The 24,917-nt window shown below is 36.2% G+C and overlaps 1 protein-coding gene across 2 annotated transcripts in view; it reads left to right on the plus strand.

Annotated features, from left to right (window-relative positions):
* The window catches only part of LOC150100272 (histone lysine acetyltransferase CREBBP-like), a 345,238-nt gene that overhangs the window by 100,934 nt on the left and 219,387 nt on the right, over window positions 1-24,917 (plus strand). Inside the window, exon 5 of one of the 2 annotated variants that reach the window (XM_090403052.1) lies at window positions 20,180-20,335. In XM_090403052.1, coding sequence (XP_090259178.1) covers window positions 20,180-20,335 — 156 coding nt within the window. The remainder of the gene's footprint in view (window positions 1-20,179; window positions 20,336-24,917) is intronic. The other variant, XM_090403053.1, reaches the window with a different exon arrangement.

The following is a 24,917-nucleotide window of genomic DNA, read 5'->3' on the forward strand; positions in this document are numbered from 1 at the left end:
GGAAAATTTGTACAATTCCTGTCAGACTGCCATCTATTGCTTTGAGCTGCAAATAAGAAAGCATTACTGCAAACTCTAGAGATCAGGGTATTCAATACCGCATAGATGCCACTAAACATGCTACCAAAAAGGTACTGGATTCCATCATGTTGGTTTGCTTTGTGCACACTGGTGAAACATTCCACACCTTGCTTTGTTTACCAGAAGCTCTTTAAAACCCATGATGCAGAGTACTCTGATTTTCTATTAATCTATTCACATGGTTCAAAATCAATCTCTGGGGTTTGCTGCTGCTGCTATCTTCCCAAACAGATAAATTACATAAAATTGAAATGGTACCAAAAGTGTATTATTTATACTGATTCAGGAAGCTCAATTCAGGTATTTAGAATTCTAGTAATATCAGCATCTTCTAGTGCTATTTTGGACCCAACATTGTTGTATCAGATAATTAGGCTCATCTAGATATTGACTTGTGTTGATTGCTCGTTCTGCAAGAGATCACTTCACTCCACTATATGTCTGTCAGAATTGCAGCTGGAACATTTTGAGCATCACCCATTCCTACTCTTCACGTCAAAGTGAATGAATCACTTTAGTTACTTCAATATCAGCAGCTTGCCTTAATGTATACAACCAAAATAAAATCCCTGTCAGATGCCATCTGATTTCTCTGAGATCTAGGAGTAGTGGTGGAGGAAAAGAATGTGAAGTTCAGAGGTCACATTGCACAAGTTTTGAAGTCATTGCATTGGATTATGGCAGTGATGCAGAGGACATATGCAAAAATTAAGAGGTTATGGTTTGTGTCTGATCTCTGTGAGATCATCCAATATCACCAAGGTGATATTGGCTGTCCTGCCCTTCTACTATGGCCAAACAGGCAGGGCAGCCAATATCAGAATTTCTGAACACAAGCACTACATCTAGTTTCACCAATACAGCCATTCAGGACTTGCTGACCATGCTTTGGACACCAACTACAGGATATGCTGGAAGAAGGCCACTCTATTACACCGCAGCAAATACAAATACGAAAGGCTGTTCCTCAAATCTGCTTTAGTCCAGAAAAACTTTTCAAATCTCAACAAATTTGGATGAATGAGACTGCCCCAAATTTGGGAAGCACTCATCCTCAGATCTTCAGCCCAATGGCCAAGACTACCCAATTTAGCTCACTAGTCGGGGGGGGACTGCATTTTTAGAACTCTAGGCCCAACTGTGGTTGCTTTTCTTCATCCTCATATGCCCAATGTTAGTGCCTGCATACAAATATCATTGGTTTTTATGAACCCTGATGGCATTTAATGTTGCCAAAATGTAGGAAAGTGTTAATTAAAGTTTTTATAATTAATATTTTAGTATATATTGTTTTTTCCTGAAAAATACTGTTATTATTAGTTAACTGCATTATCCCTCCCCCTTCCTGTAATTATTTATTGAGCTACCAAATGTATACAGCCACTGATTATTAGTTAGTTATATTTTGTAAACAAATCCCTTTACCTCGCCTCATACTTTTTTAGAATTCATTTCAGTTTATAGGATTGAATGTTTTTGCTCCACCCAGCAACTTATAGAATACACATGTCACAAATATAAATTATTAATTTGGCGGTAATGAAAGTATTTTTATTCACACCTGTTCTTTTTCTCACTTACTTGCATTCTCACATGACTTGATAATTACACCTGTCAATAACTCAGATATACCAACCAAATATAGCATTCTTCTTAATTATTGTTTTCTAATATTTCCTAAAACAACGAACACCCCTGTCATTCTGCTGATATACAAACACAAAATTCTGGCAGGGTGAAGTGTTTTTCTCTTGTTCCACTTGAAGGTGGTAGCAAGAGATTTCCCAATCATTCCAACGCGAACATGATAAGAAAAGATCCAGAGTGTTGGATATATGGAGAGGACTGTCAAGGATCCTTGTTGAGAATCTTCTTCTTCTGCAGCTTTTCCCACTTAAGTAGGGGTTGCTGTTTGTAGTGAGTCTCCTCCACAACATCCTGTCTTGGGCTATACCCACATCCAAATTTTTCATCCTCAAGTCCTCCTCCTCCACCATCTCTTCTTTGGCTGCCCACGCTTCCTCCTCCCCTGCACATCCATCTGCATGACCTTTCTTCCCACATACTCTTCCTCCCTCACATGACCAAACTGTAAAATCGTGTATAGAAGGATTGTTATACAAAATTACCTTATATGCCAATTTTATTGGAAAACAAAATTCTCTTCAACATGCTTGTGATTAATCAGCAAAATTTGTTTAGTAATATAGAAATAAATTTTTGTGAATTGTTAAATAGTATAACTGCCAAAATTTTGTAAAAACAACAAAGAAAGTTAAATGTGAAATAATTTGTGTCTAAAGAAAGTTTCAGACAAAGATATTTCCAGACAGATTAACTTATGACCTAGGGCTTTTACAATCATGAAGGTCAAATATGTAAGGGGGTTTCCCGCCTTAATGCAACGACGGAAAAAGTGGCAGGTCCAACGACATCCCCAAGGGATTAAAACATAGCAGAACCCAAGGTCAAGTGAGCCAGATAAAACGGGTTTGCTGCGACAACACGGGATTGCTGAGACATGATGAGAAATTGACGACGCAGTTACGAGAGGGTTACGGTGAGGCAGGTTATGAGTTCTGATGTAAGTTACGAGGGTTACAGCAATGGAGGTCAGAGGTTACGGAATCGCAACAGTGTTTTGCTGATCGTCTTCAGGTGGAAGGCCACGCAGAAGGAGAAGCATATTCAATGTGTGTGGCAGAATAAGTTCGTCTTTGTTCTGTTTTGGGTTCAGGAAAGCTGCCCCGACTTAAGATCAGAGTCCTGCATTCCAGCCTATAGATGCCAGAAGTGCAAGACAACTAATTTGAGTTGTGTTTGAAGAAAATAGTTACCAGATTTTCATGTCGCCAAGTTCCTGAAGTTCGTAATAGTAAGAAGAGATCTCACAAATCCCGAAAAAAGCTACCTGTGTGTGCAACCAAGATTGGAAAGTATCAGAGGAAAGAGGATTCAAGAATCTATAAGAGTGGACTTGACTACTATTTCAAAGTAAGGTTTTTATGTTGTTTTTACTAGAGACAGAATTGTGATGGTGATTTGTCTGAAGTTTTCTTTGTAATAATAATTGAGGACTGTAGGCGTTAAGCTAATCTTTGAATTATCTTGTTCAGTTGTATGCGAGAAAACTAAGCATAATTTAAAGTGAAATATTAGGTGCTCAATATTGTTGGTATTAGCTAAGCCTGCTTTTGTTCAGAATGGAAGAATTGCTCTGTGTGTGATTAAGTGTTAACTAAAGAAATATCGTAGAAACGTTGCTTTACAAGAATTGTTTACTTAAGAAGATTAATTGTATTTGCATTCATGAGTTGCTATTGAAGTACAGAGCCGGAGAATTAACTTGTAAATTTAGTATTAGCCCTTTTGTACTTTCTTTGATTATGAATAAATCGTTTTCTTGTTTAAATAGTTTGCCTGATTTTTTTCTTACCAATGCACTGCTCATAGAATTTGAATCTGTGTGTCCTAGAGTTGAATAGCCACGACTGGAGTATAGAAGTTTTACGTTGCTAGATTTAGTATAAAGAAAGAGAGAAAGGTTCCGTGTTTTTCTTTGGAAGGATATTCATCTCTTATCCATGAGTTTTGGTGGCCCAGCTAGAAATCAAATAAATTTCCAAAATTCAATTTAGAAAAACGCCAGTTGTTCAGACAAAGTGATTGGCTCCAGCCAGACGCAGTTTCTTAGATCTGAAGGTTTTGCACATGTGTACAAATATATTTGAGGCCTTGAGACAAAGGGAGAATTAAGTTGAGTGAGAGGATTGAAGGTTAAGAGATTAAATCAAGCAACGATTAAGAGCTCGGAGTTATGACTGTATGTTAAAGTATTAAGTTAAAGTAAAGTGAAATTTTGAGAATAAGTTTTGAATAAGATAATATAATATCATAGTTTTTACAACGGCGCAGATGACAAGATTTAATTAATCACCATAATTTAGCAATGGCACGTTATGTGAATTAAATCCTGTCGGCTGTGGCATTGTTAGATTATAATGATTAAATCTTGTCATCTGCGCCATTGTAAAAACTATGATATTATATTATCTTATTCAAAACTTATTCTCAAAATTTAACTTTACTTTAACTTAATACTTTAACATACAGTCATAACTCTGAGCTCTTAATCGTTGCTTGATTTAATCTCTTAACCTTCAATCCTCTCACTCAACTTGATTCCCCCCTTTGTCTCAATGCCTCAAATATATTTGTACACATGTGCAAAACCTTCAGATCTAAGAAATTGCCTCTGGCTGGAGCCAATCTCTTTGTCTGAACAACTGGCATTTTTCTAAATTGAATTTTGGAAATTTATTGATTTCTAGCTCGGCCACGAAAATTCATGGATAGGAGATGAATATCCTTCCAAAGAAAAGCACTCATTAAAACACGGAACCTTTCTCTCTTTCTTAATACTAAATCTAGCAACGTAAAACTTCTATACTCCAGTCGTGGCTATTCAACTCTAGGACACACAGATTCAAATTCTATGAGCAGTGCATTGGTAAGAAAAAAATCAGGCAAACTATTTAAACAAGAAAACGATTTATTCATAATCAAAGAAAGTACAAAAGGGCTAATACTAAATTTACAAGTTAATTCTCCGGCTCTGTACTTCAATAGCAACTCATGAATGCAAATACAATTAATCTTCTTAAGTAAACAATTCTTGTAAAGCAACGTTTCTACGATATTTCTTTAGTTAACACTTAATCACACACAGAGCAATTCTTCCATTCTGAACTAAAGCCAGCTTAACTAATACCAACAATATTTAGCACCTAATATTTCACTTTAAATTATGCTCAGTTTTCTCTCATACAACTGAACAAGATAATTCAAAGATTAGTTTAAAGCCTGCAGTCCTCAATTATTATTACAAAGAAAACTTCAGACAAATCACCATCACAATTCTGTCTCTAGTAAAAACAACATAAAAACCTTATTTTGAAATAATAATCAAGTTCACTCTCATAGATTCTCGAATTCTCTTTCCTCTGATACTTTACGATCTTGGTTGCGCACATGGATAGCATTTTCGGGATTTGTGAGATCTCTTCTTACTATTATGAACGTCAGGAACTTGGCGGCATGAAAATCCGGTGACTACTTTCTTGAAACACAATTCTAATTAGTTGTCTCGCACTTCCTCCATCTATCGGCTGGAACACGGGACTCTGACCATCTGAACCTTGCCTCCTGTATCTTTCCTCCTAAGCTCGTAACTTTCACCGTTCCCCTTACATAGTCATTTCTCAGATGATCCTTTCTGGTCACACCACACATCCACCTAAGCATTCTCATCTCTGCTACCCCTATCCCGCTGATGTTATTTTTCCTCAGTGCCACAGTTTCCATAACATACGTCATAGCTGGTCTCACTACTGTCCTGTAGATTTTGCCTTTTAGATTGATCGGCACCCTCTTATTGCATAGCACTCCATCCATCTCTCTCTCTCTCTCTAGTTCCTCCATCCAGCTTGTATCCTGTATCCCACTTCCTTCTCAACCTCACCATCCTCTTTCATTGTTGAACGTAAGTATCTAAAGTCACTGACCTTCCTGATGACATTTCCTTCCAGCTCCAGATCTTTCTCCTGGCTGCCATCCACTTTGCAACACATATACTCTGTCTTACTTCTGCTCAGTCTCGTACCTCTCTCTTCCAGTACTTTCCTCCAGCTTTCCACTTTAGCTGCCACTTCTCTTGATTTTGCACACAGCACAATGTCATCTGCATACAACATAGTTCAAGGTGCATCTTCTCTCACCTCCTCCGACACCACCTCCATCACAATAATAAACAGGAATGGACTTAATCCTGACCCTTAATGCAAGCCAGCTGTCACTGGAAAACTTTCTGTCTATCCCAGGTAGGTCCGAACTCTTGTCTTCACATTTCTGTACATTTGCACTAGCCTGATATATTTATCTGGTACCTTCTTCTCCCTCAGACACCTTCAGACTTCTTGCCTTGGCACTCTATCATACGCTTTCTCCAGATCAATAAATACCAGATGTTGCCCCCCCCCCCCCATTGCTTCTCTCGAAACCTTTCCATCATCTGCCATAACCCAAAGATAGCATCTGTCTTTGATCGCCCAGTCATGAAGCCAAATTGCTCCTTTGCAATCTCCACATCCTTCCTCAGTCTTCCATCAAGAACCCTCTCTAGGATTTTCATCGTGTGGGACATCAACTTTATTCCTCTTTAATTCTTACAGTCTTGTGCATCCACTTTACTCTTGTCAATGGGGGAAAAGAGTACTTTCCCTCCATTCCTCGGGTATATTTTCCTGTTGACAAACTTTTATTAACAGGTCCCACAGCAGGTCGATTCCCTCTTCCCCAGTGCCTTCCATGCCTCCACTGGAATCCTGTCAGGGCCCACTGATTTTCCATTCTTCATCCTCTTAATGGCCTCCTTCACTTCACTTCCACTTGTTGTGTCATACATCCTGGCTCTGAATCTGCCATCTTGTTAGAACGTAGTTCTTATTTAAATTATCTGTTTTTTGTTATCTTAATTAATTGTTGGTTGATTACTAATCCAAATATAGAGAAATTTATATTATCCTGCGCCACCCTATATTCAGATTAGTCTATATAATATAGTGGAATCAATCATCAACTAACTTTAGCAATCTCACTTTTCTACGGGCCGAGTTTAAAATAAATATTTAAGGCTTCCGCAAGGTCCGATAAACTTTATAAGCGGTGCAATGAAGAAAAATCAGGCAAACAACAAATTGAATCCAATAAAACATTTAATACAGGGCTATAGAACAAGTGCATTTAAGTATAACTTTGAAAACAAGATAATGCAAATCAGCTTAGTTCAAGTACTCATAACAAACATAAAACATTAGGCATCGCACATTCAGCTGTCAATACTATATTTATCCGAATAATTGAAGATGGTCCACACAGTTCAATGTTACAGAATCTCGCAGTAATTATTATTATTACTATTATTACGGGCAACTCCAGGGAGTCATTAGACTCATCGAGGGAGGCCTCAAATCATATTCTTCACAACTATTCAACATTCATACAGTGTCTATCATACCTCGCCTTAAACTCATTCACTGTCACAGCATCCACCACAGACTCGGGGAGCGCATTCCACTCATTCACTTCTCTAAAAGTAAAGAACCCAGCTCTAACACCTTTACTAACCACACTTTTGCCCAGTTTCCATGGATGTCCCCTAATCCTCCCACAACCAGCCCTGTTCTCAAAAATATCTTCTGAATTAATTTTATAGAAACCCTTCAGTAATTTGAATGTCTTAATCATATCTCCCCTCCTCCACCTATCAACCAATTTTTGCAACCCACAAATCCTCAACCTGTTCTCATACGGTTCATTCCACAGACCTGCTATCATCTTGGTCACTCGCCTCTGGATCCTCTCCACCTCCTCCCCATCAAGAAGAAACCTAGGTGACCAAATCTGAGCACAGTAGTCGAGATGGGGTCTTATCAAGGCTCGATACAGAGGAACAATAATCTGCTTGTCAACGTATTCTTCAGCAACCAAGTGATTTGTTGAGCTGATTTGGCCACTTTTGCAATGTGTCCCCTAAATTTCAATTCCTTATCCACCAACACTCCTAAATCTCGTGCCTCATCAATTTCCTGGAGCACGGTTCCACCAATGCAGTAAACTGCTGCAAATCTTTTCACCCCAAAATGCATAACCTTACATTTTGCCACATTAAATTGACATCCATTCTCCTTAGCCCAGACCTCCAATCTATCCAAATCATCCTGCAAAATTTTGACGTCATCTGCATTCACTATTGCCCTACCCAACTTCGCATCATCCGCAAACAAATGAACTGTTCCTCTCAGATCCTTTCCCATATCATTTATGAACAAATTAAACAGCAGTGGTCCAAGAACAGATCCTTGTGGCACACCACTAGTCACAGGCCGTCTTGTGGACTCTACTCCTGAATAAACCACTCTCTGATATCTCTCTGTCAACCACCCTCCTATCCATCTCACCAACCCTATGTCCATTCCCATATGCTGCAATTTACTGATTAGAATTCCATGTGGTATCCTGTCAAAGGCCTTAGCAAGGTCCAGTAGAATCACTGTCAACCCATTACCCTTATCCAGTTCAGCCATCACTGTGTTATAATACGTGAGCAAGTTACTGAGGCATGACCTACCCTTCACAAAACCATGCTGTCCCCGATACAGTATCCAATTTTCTTCTATCCAATCTTGTATTTTCCTCTTGACTATTTTCTCTAAAACCTTGATAATGATTCCTGTTATGCTGATTGGCCGGTAATTTTCAACAGCAGCCTTGGAACCACCTTTGTGCAGCAGAACTATTTTCCCCTCTTTCCACCCCCTTGGGACTGACCCAGTCCTGAGGCTCAAATTAAACAAAATGGTCAAGGGCACTGACAATTCTTTGGCCGCTTCACGTATGACACAAGCTGGTATACCATCCAATCCCACAGATGTATTGACATTGAGGTTCTGTAATAGACTAGTTACCTCTACTTCATTCATCACAATTCCAGTATAAGCTGTTGGTTCTTCCATTTCTGCAAAGTCACCACTTGGATGATATACTCTTGCAAAGTGCTCGCTCACTAATTCCACAATATCGACTGATTCGGTTACCTCCCTTCCCTCAGCATTTTTTAAGATCATTCTACCATGAGCATTTTTCCTTTTACTTCAACATATTGAAAAAACTGTTTGGGATTCTCTTTAGCCTGCGTGGCCAATTTCCTTTCGTAATCTGCTTTTGCTTTTCTTATTTATCACCCTTGTTACCATCCTGGCCTGAAGTTTATACTGTTCCTGTGTCTGATGGTCACCCTTCTCCTTAAATTCCCTCCACAATTGTTTCTTTTTTTGCAGCCCAAGCTTAATAGTGTTATTCATCCATTTAACCCCTACTTGATTTATTATTCGGACTCTTGGTATACAGTCAACCATTGCCTCCTGCAAACAGTTCTTAACCACCTCCCATGCACTATCAACATCCAGCTCTTGTAGTTTTACATGCCATGGCATTGAGCCAAGCACACACCTAAGCTTGTCATCATGTTGTACCCTGTCTTAATTGTAAATTCGACTCCTTTAGCCACCTCCCAAGTCATGACCTTATGGTCACTCTCACCAATTGGTGGCAACATGGTCATGTTCGTTACAGCCACATTCTCAGTTGCAGTTACTAGGTCCAGCACTCTCTGCCCCCTGGTATTTTCCAATACATGTTGCCGTAGATAGTTGTCCCTTAATAACCGCATAAAATCCAATTCCTTCCTCCCATGTGCCCTCTCCTCTTTCCAGTCAATGTTACCATAATTGAAATCACCCATAATAATTACCCTCCTTCCACTCATTTCTTCTATTTGCTTATGCATACTATCCCCACCATCCACTACATCACCCGGTCTATAGCAGCACCCAATTGTATATTTTGTTCTGCTAGATTCTATCTCACACCAAACAGCCTCAAATGTGCTTTTTTCCCCATCCTGTAGTTCAACTTCTATACTCCTTGGCTGAAGCTCATCAGCTATCATCAGTAACACTCCTCCCCCCTTTTTATTCACCCTGTCACTCCTGAACACACTATACCCGTTGCGTTCAATCCCACTAGCTTTATCATCCTCTGTCAGCCATGTTTCACTAATACCGACAACCTGTGGCCTGGAAGTGCCAACCATGGCCAAAAACTCTTCCTTCTTGTTCCTAATACTCCTGGCATTAGTGTACATGAATCGCAGAAGCCCATTTGTCCCATCCCTACTTTGATGCCTTATACTAACTATCCCATTCTGATTTGTTGTCCGTCGTACTCGCTCGGGCATAATATACTCATTCATACACTTAACTGCCCCCTAAAGCCTGCATATCTACTCCCGCCCCCTTAATAAATCTAGTTTCCCTGAGTCTGTACATCCACTTCCACATCATTCATCAACACTCTTTCAAGTCTCCGTACACCAACTCCATTCAAAGTAGAATAAGAATTCTCTAATTCTCTCTTAGTCAACTAACACTTAATTTAATTATGAGGCAGTTGTCACTTCAAGGGGGAGTTAATGTTAAGATATATCAGGCGGAGCTAACTCTTATTTCTTCATGCTGAAATATAAAAAAATGGACTACTCTTTCTGGGTTACATCCTTTGCACATTGGATTCACTATAGGTACACTTAAAACTGAAGTTAACTATCACTTTGAAGTAACACTATTCAAAAAGAATCTTCATTCTTCTTTCATTTATATAAAGTTCATATAAAAATTTTCAGTTATAAAAAGAATTCTTCATTCTTTTTATAACTGAAATATTAAACATAGCTTCCTAATTGCCTATTAATTTCCCAGTCCCTTCTTAATTTATTTATGGCATTTCCAAATTCCCTTTCCTGCCACCCATCACTTCACTCCGTGCTGTCCTGCATGCTTCTCCTGTTAACCCTCGTTCTCCAATTAAATACGTTCATTCTTCCCGCCCAAAATCTGGTTCTAGCTAGTTTGGCTTATGTCAACTTCTTCTCCCTTCGAATACCGTAGCTCATGCTCCACGCACGTGCTATCTAAAATTAACTCTGTTTCCTTGACAACAGCCAATCAAAATTCAATCAGAAGAATTACATAAAATTACTTACTCTTTCAGTCATGTTAAATAAAAAATATCATAGTTCACATAGAGTACATTAAACTTACATGTGTATAATTTCTTTCAATATTATTATGGGAATAAATTAAATAAAATGAATGACATTTTTATACAGAGTCCTTTTTATAACTATTACATTACTTAAGATTATATTATTCAATAATAATAAACAAAATTCAAGGCAATTATATGAATATTAATTTATAAGCAAGAGACTAACATCAAATAATATACACAAATCTTGCTTATGACATGGTGGATTATGTTGGATTCTGAAAGTAGTATTAACAATTTTCATTTCTCTTAACTCAGAATCCAATACACTCTACTAATGTTCTGCACCATACCCTCATAAGGCTCCCCATCTTCTCTGTGAGTCTTCATTCAAAAGCCCTTCAAAGTATATTCTCCATCTATTTCTTATATCCACATCCCTCCTTAATACCCCTCCTCCAGAGTCTTTGATCTGCCTCACATGTACGATGTCCTTTGATGCCTTATTTCTACATTTTGCCAATCGATAAATCTTTCTCTGTCCTTCCTTTGTTTCTAATTGATCATAAAGGTCTTGATATGCCATGGCCTTTGCCTGTGCAACAACTCTCTTGGCTTCTCGCTTTTTCTCTCTGTACTCCTGTCTGTCTTCTTCCACTCTTGACTAGTTCCACTTCTGCTTTGCCTTCCTCTTAGCGTCACTGCTTTTTTGTACATTATTATTCCACCACTAACCCTCCTTCTTGGGAATGATTTGTTTTAAATTGTTGGTGACTTATAGCAGCTATCTCTACTTCCTTTTGTGTATAATTTAATTCAACATTAAATTGTGTAGAATTTGATGTCACCTTCCTTGGTGACATTAAAGTCACCAAGGAAGGTGACTTTTGCTCTTGGGTTTATATAAAATCAAACTTCATAGATTAGAAGTTAGAGATCAGAATTGGAGGAACAGTAGAGACAACAGGTGAACGAGAAGTAATGAGACAGGGAAATCTTAAGCCACTGAAGATCAAGATTAGGCATCTTCTGGTAAAGAATGTCAGATCACACAAAAAACACAATTACCACTTTTCTTGGCAGAAGATCATATAGAGTGTTGTTTAGACAATTAAGATAGGTGGTTGAGATTTGAGGTACAGTCAAAAATAGGAGATCAAGTTTGGATGTCTGAAGGTGATGGTGCACATCATTTAAGTTGGTGTTGATATCACAAATGTTGAAGTAAATGTGTGAAGAAATTTTTTTATGAGATTTTTAAATAATTTGGGAGCGATTTTTTTTAATTTGTCAGTAGTAGTGCTACAATTATTTAGGTTTACTTTTATTCTAGTATGCCAAGGTGAAGAGAAAAAGCGCAGGGAACATACACTGAGAGAAGATTCTCTTACACATGCCATCTATACAGTGCATATCCAGACTCCATGCCCCAAAACTTTCCCTCGCATCATTAAACAGCCTCCATCCAGGCACAACCTGACAGTATAGATGGCAATGAAATTATGCACCAACTGATCAGGAAGCCTCCTACTCCTGCTTTATTGTCTAGTTTGGTCCCAGACTGTCTTGCAGCCAGCTTACAGGACCTGCTTTACTGTAATACCCTCGAAGATGGAGAAGATATTGAACCTCTAGAATATGTTTAGCATGCCCTAAAAGAGTATCGCTTGCACTACATGTTAGGACTTGTATAGGGGCAGAAAGCAGAACCACTGCTTTGGGAATGAAACATAGTAACAGCTATTTCAGGCACCCAGGAAATGCCAACTACACCTAGTGAAATTGGCATTTTCTCTAACTAGGAAAGTGTCCTTATACAGCAGGAATAATCTGATACCAGAGCCTCTTTGATAGAAACAGACCACCTCCTTGAGCAGGTAGGGTTGACTTCATCAGGAGAGGCTGTATATTGTCAGAACACTAAACTAGCTATATACGAGACCCTCTTTCAAGACAGTTTTAACTTTAATGTGAGAGCTGTGGTAGAAATAAAGCATTTGATATAAGAATGGAGACCACAGATATGAAAATTCTTGAAAAAATTAGGAAACAGATTGCATCAATGGCAGAATCATGTTAAAAATCAGGCATTTAGGAAGGAACTTGGTTGTTAGCATTCAGAATGTGTGAACAGATCTAATCTTGGCAGGGGAGGGGTGTATATTCACTTTAACAGAATAGAAGAGGAGAGATTAGCAAAACAAGTTTTTTTTTGCCAGGATGGCAGGGAAAATGTGATACAGTAAGAAGTGCTTAGAAGACCAAAATTTTGAGATCTGACAGTGTTAGTCCTAACAGATAACAGATTAATCTGAAGAAAAATTTTCAGTGGAAAGTCAGCAATGGTGTAAACTTTCCTGTATACCCCACCCCAAGGATACATGAGGAATTTGATTATGATGATTTTAATGATTTTTGATATATAAAAGAATATACAGGGTGTTCGAGATAAATTTGACATATTTATAATTAATTATATTTTTCCGTAAGTTACATGTATTAACACACACTTCTCTTCATTTAAAAGTTTGGACCCTTCTTCATTCATATACAAGATGTCAGAAAGGATGGATAGCTGGAACCCACCTGAATCATGGAAGAGAATAACTTGTATCATGATGATTCGTGCCCGCCATCAAAATAAGGATATTACGACTGTTGCCCAATGCTCCCTGAATACAGTAAAAACAATCAGGCATGAACTAGAGACTTGCAATGGTGACTACGAGGATGTAGCAAGAAGAAAGATCCCTAGCAGACGATCTGATTGCGTTCGTACAGCAGAATTCCTCGCAAATCTGCAGGAACAGGTGTTGAAGAACCCTGGCATTGGAATTCGGGCTTTGTTCGTGGAGTTGCTAACTGTAGTCAAGCCCTGGATAACAAGGGTAGCCAATGGTAGGCCATATGTATGGCAGCAGGATTCGGCCCCTTGCCACACCTCTGGGAAAAGTCAAAAATGGTTGTCTGAAAATTTCTACGACTTCACCAGTCCAAATGTTTGGCCTCCAAACTCCCCAGACCTTAACCCCATGGATTATTTTGTATGGGGCGCAGTTGAAAAAGACACCAATCGCACTTCCAGTAATACAAAAGCCCAGTTAATGGATAAAATTAAAACAGTTTTTGCGGCCCTTCCCAGGGAGACTGTAGCATCAGCTTGTTCGAGGTTCCGAAGCAGAATTGAAGCTGTGATCGATGCTAATGGTGGTTATTTTGAGTAAATCTTGTTGATAGTATTGTAATTAACTCTGCCTGTAATGTTTTTTTGTCAATTCATTAAATTTAATAGATACAAAGAAGATTTTCTTTTTCCTTACGAAACTGTCAAATTTATCCCGAACACTCTGTATATACCATACTTTGTAAGAAATCTGAATGCAGTATGGAAAAAAATGGTCATGAATTTTTTCAAAGGCATTGTTCAAAAATAGCCAAATTAAAGCAAATACTGTATACAGCAATATATATGGAATAGTATAAACCTTGGGGAGGTAGCAACTGAAGGTATCCAGATATCAGATTTGGTTGATGACATATTACTTCAATGTAGAAATGATTTCACTGCAGAAAATTTCTTGGGGTGAGATACAGTGGCTGAGTCATTTATAGAATTAATAATTTCAATGGAAGGTAGTTAGTAGATAGATTATTAAAAGCCAGTTATTATTAGTAATAACTGGCTATTAGAGGAATCTGAAGGAGAGGAGGATTTCAATAAAGCAGGATCCCTTGATTCACTCTGTGTAGATAGATTCAGCTTTAAACATTGCTGATATTAAAGTTTATGGTGTATATAGCGAATATTTGATATTAGATTAACTCACAAGAATGTTATTTTTAATTATAAAATTTATAGGCATGTTTGATTGCTACTAGAGTAAGTAATTGAAATGTTAGGCATAAGTAAAAGGACAAAAATTATGAAGCACTTATGATAGTGAGAACAAATGATCTAAAACTGGACTGTTTTAATGACTGCATACATTTTAGCACTTATGTTAATTGCCAAATCAAGTGTAAGTTTAAAAGATTTTTTTAATATTATTTTTTAATACTATTCAGATTCCTTGATCAGAGTAGTGCCAGATAATTTTAGTCCATATAGATTAATGCACTGTACATGATTTTGGCATTACCAACTATGCGATCAGTTTGTTAATAGGTGGAAATGGTTTGATATTAGTAGTACCTATTTAAATGCTGGTGGAGCCACTGAGGTCATAAATGATTATTTTTAAAAGAATTAGTTATCAAACTGTAGGGGTGAAGAATATTCCAGATAAATAATATGGGAGTTAATGTTATAAAACAATACATACATGTAAGGGAAATTAGAATTTAATATCAGCTCCTATATATTTTGTTCATTTAATCACATAAGCAACATTCTGAGGCAATGTAAAACACTGATTACAGCATTCAAATTATGAAACACAAGAATGAATATATAGCATGGGTGTACTTGTGTCTTGTTCACTGCTGAGTGAACAGGAGAAATTGAGTCCCTGGAACTTTAGTAGTGCTTTCTTGTATTTACTCAGCTTATTCAGAGTATACTTCACACGAGGAAACATACTTGAACTAGATGGTTCATTCTTGTGTTTCATAATGTTAATGTTGTAACTAGTCTTTGGGCATTCTTCCTGAATAATGCTCATGTTGCAGTGAGCAAATTATAGAGGAGGTGATATCAAATTCTCTATAAGGAGTTTATATCTATTTTCCCTTATATGTGTTACTATTTTATAATGTATTACTGTCTACCATATATATTTCTGTAAAACAGGAACACTAGGAAGAAAGTTGATACGAAAGGTATCATGTCGTACACTGATATGTGAAGATTAAAGAATCAGCTCAAGTGGTTGAAAATTTTAGTTGGCTCAATTGAATAGCATATTGTGGGTACTTGTGATTTTTTGTTTAATGATGTTCCATGATATTGAAGTACATAATGGTATTTACAATGTTGTCAGAATATACTGAAGAAGAAAGAGGGAGGGGTATGTTATTGCTTATCAGGGAGGATTCACACTATCAGATAAATAATGCATTGCATTCTTAATCATTGGCAGGAAATCAAGACAGTCGTATGTTGAGTAAGAGTATAGACTCTACAAGATAGTAAAATGTTGTTATAGTGGAAGAAATGGTGATAATTCATATCATGAACTAGTTATTTATAATAGTACTTCGTAGTATAAACACCACCAGGCAAATGAAGAATTTATTGAATTACTAATATCTAACTGGGTTTCAAAATGGCTTTTTCAGAACACAAATTATAGTTGTGGTAAAACACACAAAAGTAATTTGAATTGTTTCTGCAACAATCTAAATTGTTTTTGAAAATGAACTAATGTCCTATCAGGCACCTACTAGGGGGCCAGATAAAAACCAAAGTTAATTCAGAGAAGTCAAGCAAACTGTGGATTTTGAATGACTTTTTCCAGATCTTAGGCAAAACTATAGCTTATGGTTAAAGAATGATTTATTTATCCAAAGAAATGAAAACATAGCCTTTAAATCAAGCAAATTATTATTATTATTATTAGGGGTATCTCCATGGGGTCAGTAGACTCATCATGGGAGACCCAAACTATCAAAACAATATCTATCATATTTCTTCTTGAATTCATTTACAGACGAAGAACTCACAACTGAGTCAGACAATGCATTCCACTCATTCACCATCCTCCAGGCAAAAAATCTAGTTCTCACACCCTTGTTAACCACACTTTTTCTTAATTTCCAGGGATGACCTTTTGTTCTTCCATCACTATCACACAGCTGAAATATTTTCCCTACATCAATCTTATAAGAACCTTTTAGTAATTTAAATGTTTCTATCATATCCCCGCCCCTTCTCTGCCTATCAACCAACCTCTGCAATCCACAAGCTCTCAATCTACCAATGTAGGGAGCATTTTTTACATCACTCACCAACTTAGTCTCTCTCCGCAACATCCTCATCTCCAAGGAATCCAGGTGACCAGACGTGAGCACAGTTATCCAAATGTGGAAGTATCAACACCTTATAAAGGGGAATAATAATAACCTCTTTATCTCTGGATGTTAGTGTGTTCTTCAATAACAAAGTAATCCTATGTGCAATCTTAGACACCTTAGCAATGTGTCCTCTGAACTTCATCTCCCTATCTACCAACACCCCCAAGTCCCTAGTCTCATCAGTCTCTTGGAGTACTGTTCCATCAATGTAGTACACAGTTGGTAATCTTTTAATCCCAAATTGCATAACTGTACACTTTTTCACATTGAACTGACATCCATTACCTTTTGTCCATTTTGCCAGCTTATTTAAATCATCCTACAAACTCTCAACATCAGCTTGATTTTTTATTGCGCTACCTAACTTTGCATCATCAGCAAACAACTGAATATCTCCCTTTAAACCATTTCCTGTATCATTTATGTACAAATTATAATAATGAATATAAGTTTCAGTAAGGAAATACCGTGAGTAGACATATTACTATTATAATAATGGAATTAACTCTCATCAATTATTCTTTATTCGTAGAATTTTCACCTAAGTATCACAGGCATCATCGGTACAGGTACAATGCTAATTAAACAATAACTGTTATATTCACAAAGCGCCACCTAAGTAGCTAAGGTTAAATTTCCTAAATTTATTTAAATTATTATTATTTAGTTATTTAATTATTAAATAATAATTATTCAATTATCATAATTAATTTTTTTTTAAATACATATATGTGTATGCAATTATATGTTAGGAAAGATATGGGAGATAGTACTTTATAAAGCAGCAAATCTTTCCTGACATATAATTGTGTGTATATATATATGTATATACATATATATATGTATTAAATTTTTTTTTTAATTATGATAATTGAATAATTAAATAATTATTATTTAATAATTAAATAACTAATTAAATAAATTCATTATTATTATAATTAGTAATTATAATAATAATGAAGTTATTCATGTTATACAAATGTTAATGTTTATTCTGTCATCATTGATTAAATACACACTTGTTTCTTTTTATTAACATACTCTATCGTTTAAACTAAACATATTTGGTCGTTTTATAATTAAAATACAAACTTATTTATTACTGACCATTTACAAAACAAAACAACAAACCCCAGACAAGAAGAATCATGCTCCCAGCACATTTCTACTGTAGTGATCCCTTTCATCAAGTCAATTTCTTATCAAATAGCCAGAATACTAAGAGCCTACAACATCAGCGTGGTCTTCAAACCAACCACCAACATCAGACAAGTTTTAGGATTCCCAAAAGATAAGGTGCCTTTCTACAAATATCCAGGAGTATATTACGTTCCTTGCTCCTGTGGTCTTGCCTACATCGGACAAACTTTCACAGAGTTTAGAAATCAGACAAAAAGAACATGTTGGTGATGTAAACCACAACAGAAGTATCTCTTCCAGCTTAGCACATCATTTCTGTACATCTAACCACACGATAGAGTGGCAAAAACAGCTCCATGCCATATCTGGATGATGACTACAGACATCGTTTATTCAAAGAAGCCATAATAGTGTTAATAACTGGTGGAAACCTCAACAGAAATCAGGGTGCAATCCTAAACAGCTCGTGGAAAAACCTGATCCTCTCTCTAAATTAATCTGAACTACAGCTAGCCAGTAATCACATTACACGTTTACAACCAACACGCATGCATGATAATGAATAAGAACAATAAGTCCTCTCTGTCATGTGAATGTGTAACCTTAGCTACTAGTTGGTTTACAACGTTTTTTATGTTCCTTTCATTTGCATTTACTAGTTTTTATGTCTCTGTAAATGCCCTGAAAAAGCCAGACAGTTTGCTGGCGAAACTGGTAGGCTCTAATGTAAGTTTGTTTTGTAAATGGTCAGTAATAAATAAGTTTGTATTTTAATCACTCGATCGTATTAATTCATTTTAGCATACTGTATAGTTATTAATAAAACAAAGTTGAAATAAGACATCGAAAGTGAAGAGCAACACAACCACTCGTACTTCTGCCTTGTAACTGGTTTGTGAGCCGGTGAGATTCTCCCTTGGTACCTTAACAAACATACGCATGCTCACTAGTATTGTATTGTGTATAGCTACTATATGCCCACAGATGCGAGACACTTCTGTGTATGTCAAAAGAAGGAGAATCCATTCTGATATTAGGGTAATCAATGCGTTTCATGGGATGATTGTTTATAATTATACATCGGAAAATTAGCTTTTCTTTTATGAAAATTCTAGTTCTTAAAGTGGTAACTATTTTGCTTCTACAACAGTTGGAAAATTTACGTATAAAGCACGTGATTTTGTGTGTGGTGACTAATTCGTACATCCTTTATTTCTTTCTCCCCTTCAGCATGAATCGACGATTCTTGGTACGTTGCCAGACTCAGTTCTGTGAAGTATGGGCATACAATATACACACACATGATTTGAAATGCCATATTTATGAATGTTTAGCATTTATTTATTGCATTTAATGTTCATATTTTTGATTTGAGACTTATGAAGTCCTGAGAATCCAGGAACTTGTAAAGTGGGAACTGCTTGTATTTGTAAAAGAAAAAGTCAAGTAAACAGTTCAATAAAAGGACATGGACACATGAAATTAAACAAAAAATAAGCACCAGATTGAATAAGCTCCAAATATGCTCCTATAGCTTTGTCAGAAAGGTGTGACGAATTAATCCTATGTATGAAACTATAAATTTACACCATGAACACCAAATTAGTTGTTGTTTCCATGCTCACAGTATGAAGTCCTTGTCATTCTCTACTGGCAAAACTATAATCCAATGTTTGGTCTCTAGAGCATGAGTTTTTAGATTAGCTAATGCTTAACCCATTCATGGTATTAATGCTAATTAAACTATTGGTGCTGTCTTAAGGCTTACTTATAATGCTGGAGGTGGTGTAGCAAATGCAAACCTTTTGTGTGTAGGATTCACATAAAAACATATAGAAGCAGATGTGGAGATTCATTTTATATTGACTACATCCATCCTTTTATCTTGTTATGTTTGTGATTTTTATTTTATGTTTGCTACTTACCAAAGAAAAATGTAATTTTATAGAATTAAGTTGTAATGTTATGATGTCTAACTTATTTTTGTTTTTTATGTTTTTAATTTGATTGTAAACATGTTGTGCATGCCATGTGTTATAGGAGGTTTCTGTTGGTTTTCATAAATTTGTCATGTTCAAACAGTATAAAAGAAAGTTGAGAACAACTGCTCTATCACTGTATGCCTTCTGTGTATATTTAAAATGTTTAAAACTTAACTATTTAAACATTCTGAATTAGAGCTCATCGTTTTAAAAAAACAAATACTGCATCTTTGAAACTGAATGAGCTTGTTCTCTTTTTCTCTGAACTTTGTTCTCTTATTTAGTTATTTTATTTTTAGCAGCAGTAGTTCAGCAGAGCCAACAGAATCAGGGTCCTGCTCCAGTCGATATGCAGAGAGCATATGCTGCCTTAGGGCTTACTTATAATGCTGGAGGTGGTGTAGCAAATGCAAATCAACTTACTTCTAGAGGACTACCTGTTGGAATGACACAAGGTAATTTTTATATATATATATATATATATATATATATATATATATATATATATATGTTTTTCTTAATTTGCTATCATTCCTTTATAGCTTAATTTAAGATCTAAATGTTTTGTGGGTTTTATTGTAGAGAGTGATACTGTAACAGTTTTGATGGGTTGGCATCATTGTATTCATTTATTCTTCATTAGTTGTATCTTAAAATAGATGCATTAATTTTTAAAAAAAATGTATATTATATCACTTACTTAGTAATGCATGGGATAAAATTTTATGAATGTTTTATTATAGTAGTTTGAAAACATACAGTACTATAGTACTCCCACAGATACGAGACGCTTCGAAACTTCTGCGCATATCAAAAGAAGGAGAATCCATTCCGATAATAGGGTAATTGATCCGTATTGTGGGATGAGTGTTTATTATTACACGTCAGAAAATGAACTGCTCTTTTATGATCATTATAGTTTTTAAAGTGGTAACTATTTTGCTTGTATAACAGTTGGAAAATTTTACGTATAAAACACGTGATTTCGTGTGTTGGTGACCAATTCATACATTACCTTATTTTTTTCTCCCCTTCAACATGAATTAACTCTTCTTGGCAGTCTGCCAACGACAGCTCTCCCTTCTGTGGTCGGACTATAGAATGCTTTCATATTTTGAAAACCTACAGAGTTCTATTACTTTGAATAAAAGGTTCAGGGAAGTTTGGAACCATAAAAATTGTTTTCATCAGTTCTCCAGTAAACAAAATAAGCAGACACACTGACAATCTACCATCTAATATAAATATGCTTGCTCCAATATGACTGAAAATTAGTTCATTTTCTATTTCAGACATAACTACTGCTGAATCATCCCCACTTCTTTTGTGTGTATGAACTAGACATAATGATCAGAATCATCTGTAAACACAGTCCTCAGTGACTGCCATTTATTTTTTCATTTAGCGCATCATTTATGAATTTAAATTTTTATTTACATTCATTGTTCGTCGCTGATGCAGACCATCTTTATGGCTAACAAGTTCTTTGCCCAACCGAAATGGGCATTATCCAAAAGATAAAATGACTAGTTTCTACTGTGATTTTTCAAGAATTTCAACAACATTCATGTAACTCCTATTCTTTTCAAATATATAAATGGTATACAGCAGGGATGAATATTCAGGGTGTGCTAGGTGTGGGGTGTTAATCTGCCGCATAGCATTATCACCGATACTATGTTTTTGCATTTATTCCCATTAAAGCCTCCCCTAATTGTTTCCAGACTTCACGTGATTTCTAAAAGTAAACATGAAAAGTGTCAGTGCATAAACATAGCATCATATTCACGTTAATAGCCTGGGTGTACGTTCAAATACACCTTTGAGCCCTTTGAAAAGACAGATGGTGCAGTGGGTCAAATTCTTAGTGTTCTAGTAGTTTTAAACCACTCAGAAGGCAAGGCAGGATGAGCTCTGAGACAATGTCACCTAAGGGCTGTGATTGGTTATTTTGTCAACCAATCCAATTGAACATTGTCATTTGTCATAAATTGTTGTTTTTGTTTTCTGAGTTTCATTTGTTTAGCACGTGTAAAGTGTGAACTGACGTGTAGGCAAGTTTTTATATATAATATAGACGAGATTTTAATATATAATTTTCGATAAATTTATAACTTTTTTGCCCATATTTACAATGGGAAATAGTACTGTAGTTGAAGGAGGTAAGCTAAGCCTCATCCTCCTCTTCCAAATTTTACACCTTTGAATAATTCAAATATACCACCAAATATAGCATTCTCCTTCATTAGTGTTTTCCAATATACAGTATTTTAAAACAAACACATTGTTCCCCACTCTGTGCAGATTTGATTACAATTAATTGATAAATTAAAGTATTCAAAGTTATCCTACAATTAATGGCATTAGACCAATTTAATTTTTCATACATTGATTAAAATGCAATCATACGATCAAACTGATGTGAATTTTGTAGCGGGGGTTGCATAAGTCACAACAGCACACCCTACCGAAATGGGCATGCAGTGCCACTGGTATGCAGATATTTTTTCCTATAGAGGAGAAAAATTGTTCTGATGTTTTTGTATTTGATATTTCTGAGCCATTTCTTGCCTCTTCATTTTGAAGTGCTGTGAAGAACAGCCTTATCATTATATCAGATATGCCCTGTAGAAAACATTTAATTTTGTACTGTTTGTTTAACAGAAGGTACTCTTGTACCTTCTGTTTGTTATAAAATTCAAAGTTGAGTGTAATATAGTATGATATGACAGTATGAGTGTAATCAGATTTTTTATTTTGCAAAAAAAAATAGATATGACTGTAATCATGAAAAATTGGTAAGAAAAAAAGAAAACTTATTTATCAAAATAAATGACAGTGGGTTGTAATTTCTTAGAAATCCCACCAAGTATTGACCCCAAGAATAGAAGTAGGAATACCCTGGAATATAATTTGAAGTTTGTAAACAAATTCTTACTTGCTTTCAACAGTTGCCATTGCTACAAAATTACTGTATGCCTCAAGAAGAACCTTAACCTCACATGCTTCCTAACCATACCATTAACCACTTTCTGGAAATCACCCCCAGAGTTCTATACCTATCTACTGTGTGCTGCAAAATGTAACTTGTATCTGTATCCCAAGGTCCCTATACCAACTTGTATTTCTGTCATATCTCCTCTCTTCTATTTATTACTCATACTTTGCAAACCACATTCCTTCAGACTATCCTCATGCACAGTGCTATGAATATCATCTTTGATACTTTGCTGGAATTTTTCCTTTATCTCTTCTGAATCAAAGTAACCATGTCTGAGCACAGTGGTCGGTATGTGCTTGTATCTAAACCTTGTAGGAAAGAATAACTTCCCTGCTCCTATAAGTTAGTGTTCTCTTTGACATTGCATCTATACAATGGGATGACTTAACCACCTTAGCAATGTTTGCCCTTAAACTCAAATCCAGTTTACCATATCATAACATTGAACTTAGCCACATTTAACTGATAATCATTGTCATTTGTCTGTAGAATCAGTTTGTTTGGATTAGCCTGCAAGGATTCTGTATTGGAAATATCCCTTATCACCTTTTCTAATTTTTTATTGTCATCTGCAAATAATTGTATATTACTATTTGTCCAACCTGTTTTAAAGTTTTAAGAAGAGTTGGGATGGAAAGAACATTATGCAAAGAAAGACTAGATTTGCAGGACATCTTCTGAGTGGTTCCTCGGGACATCTGACAAGAACTATATTATAAGGGAAAGTTCAAGGGAAGAGAAGACGTGGAAGGCCAATCAAAGAGTGACTTAATGACATCGTGGAATGGACTGACTTAAGAATGATGGAGGCAACAGACCGAGAGAAATGGAGAAGAGCCGCAACCCTCTTTTTAGAGGATGCTACCGGACAATGCCAATTTGTCCAACCACAATATTATTAATATACAAGATAGTAATGGCCCAAGTTTAAAAAAAAAAAAAAAAAAACACTCTGGTACCCCACCGGTCATCTTCGTTCTCATAGACTGTACATCTCCATACGTTACTTTCAGATATCTGTGAAGCCATTCCTATCCATATCGCAGTCATATTTTACATATCCATCCTTTCGCATTTCTATAACAACCTCCTTGTGGAATCCTGTCAGATATGTCTTGGGAAAATCCAAAAGTGTTATAGTATAGCCATTCATCTTATCCAGCTCTGCAGACACTCTTATAAAACATGCAGCAAGACCTACTTTTTACAAAGCTATGCTGTCCTCCATAGAAGAATAAGATGCTATCTGGATGGGGATCATAATTAGCCTTTCCATCACCTTAATGACTGTTTCAGACTAACTAGTGTATAATTGGCTGCTTCTATTTTAGCCCTATGGTTGTATAAAGGAATTATGTTGCCTTCTTTTACTCATTGGGAATTGTGCTTCTGTTGATATTCATTTTTAATAACCAATTCAGAAGCATTGCTAGTTCTATTGTGCATTCCTTCAACATCCTTGGTGATCTCATCCTTTGGCACCAATAATGCCAAGTGCGAAGTTCTCAGAGACTTTCCATGGTCAAATTAATCCTTTTGCTTTCCAAATTTTTTGATCGCATTCCAGGAATTTTCCCATCTTGAAATGAGGACATTCTCTACTCTGTCAGTTGCTACTTCTATTTTATTTATTTATATATTTCTAAATAAATAAAAAATATAAATAAATGAACTTTTCCACCAGTATGGATTATACCAGGCACAATCCTCAGCAAGATTTCCTTGTCTATTTCACACACCTCTGCACTCATGAGAAGGTTTGGAGAAACCTGCTGTTGCTTTTCAGATTTCAGAATAATTTGATAGGATTTGGCATAGAGGCCTTCTCAGCAAATTGCCCTCTTGTGCTGTCTTCCACTGAAATTGGATTTCCAGTTTTCTCTAAGGTTGTTTACTGCTTGACACGGTGGAGGTGTTCTCTCTTCAGATTTTTCTATTAATAGCACACTGTTCACCCTAACTATATGACTAACTTTGCAGTGGCAAGACCTTTTCCACCATTGATCTTCTGTCATCACCACGTCTTGCAGTGCTAA

The sequence above is a fragment of the Typopeltis vanoorti genome, chromosome 13 (assembly GCF_054136105.1).
Source record: "Typopeltis vanoorti isolate ZY-2024b chromosome 13, IOZ_Tvanoo_1.0, whole genome shotgun sequence".
Lineage (NCBI taxonomy): Eukaryota > Metazoa > Arthropoda > Arachnida > Uropygi > Thelyphonidae > Typopeltis > Typopeltis vanoorti.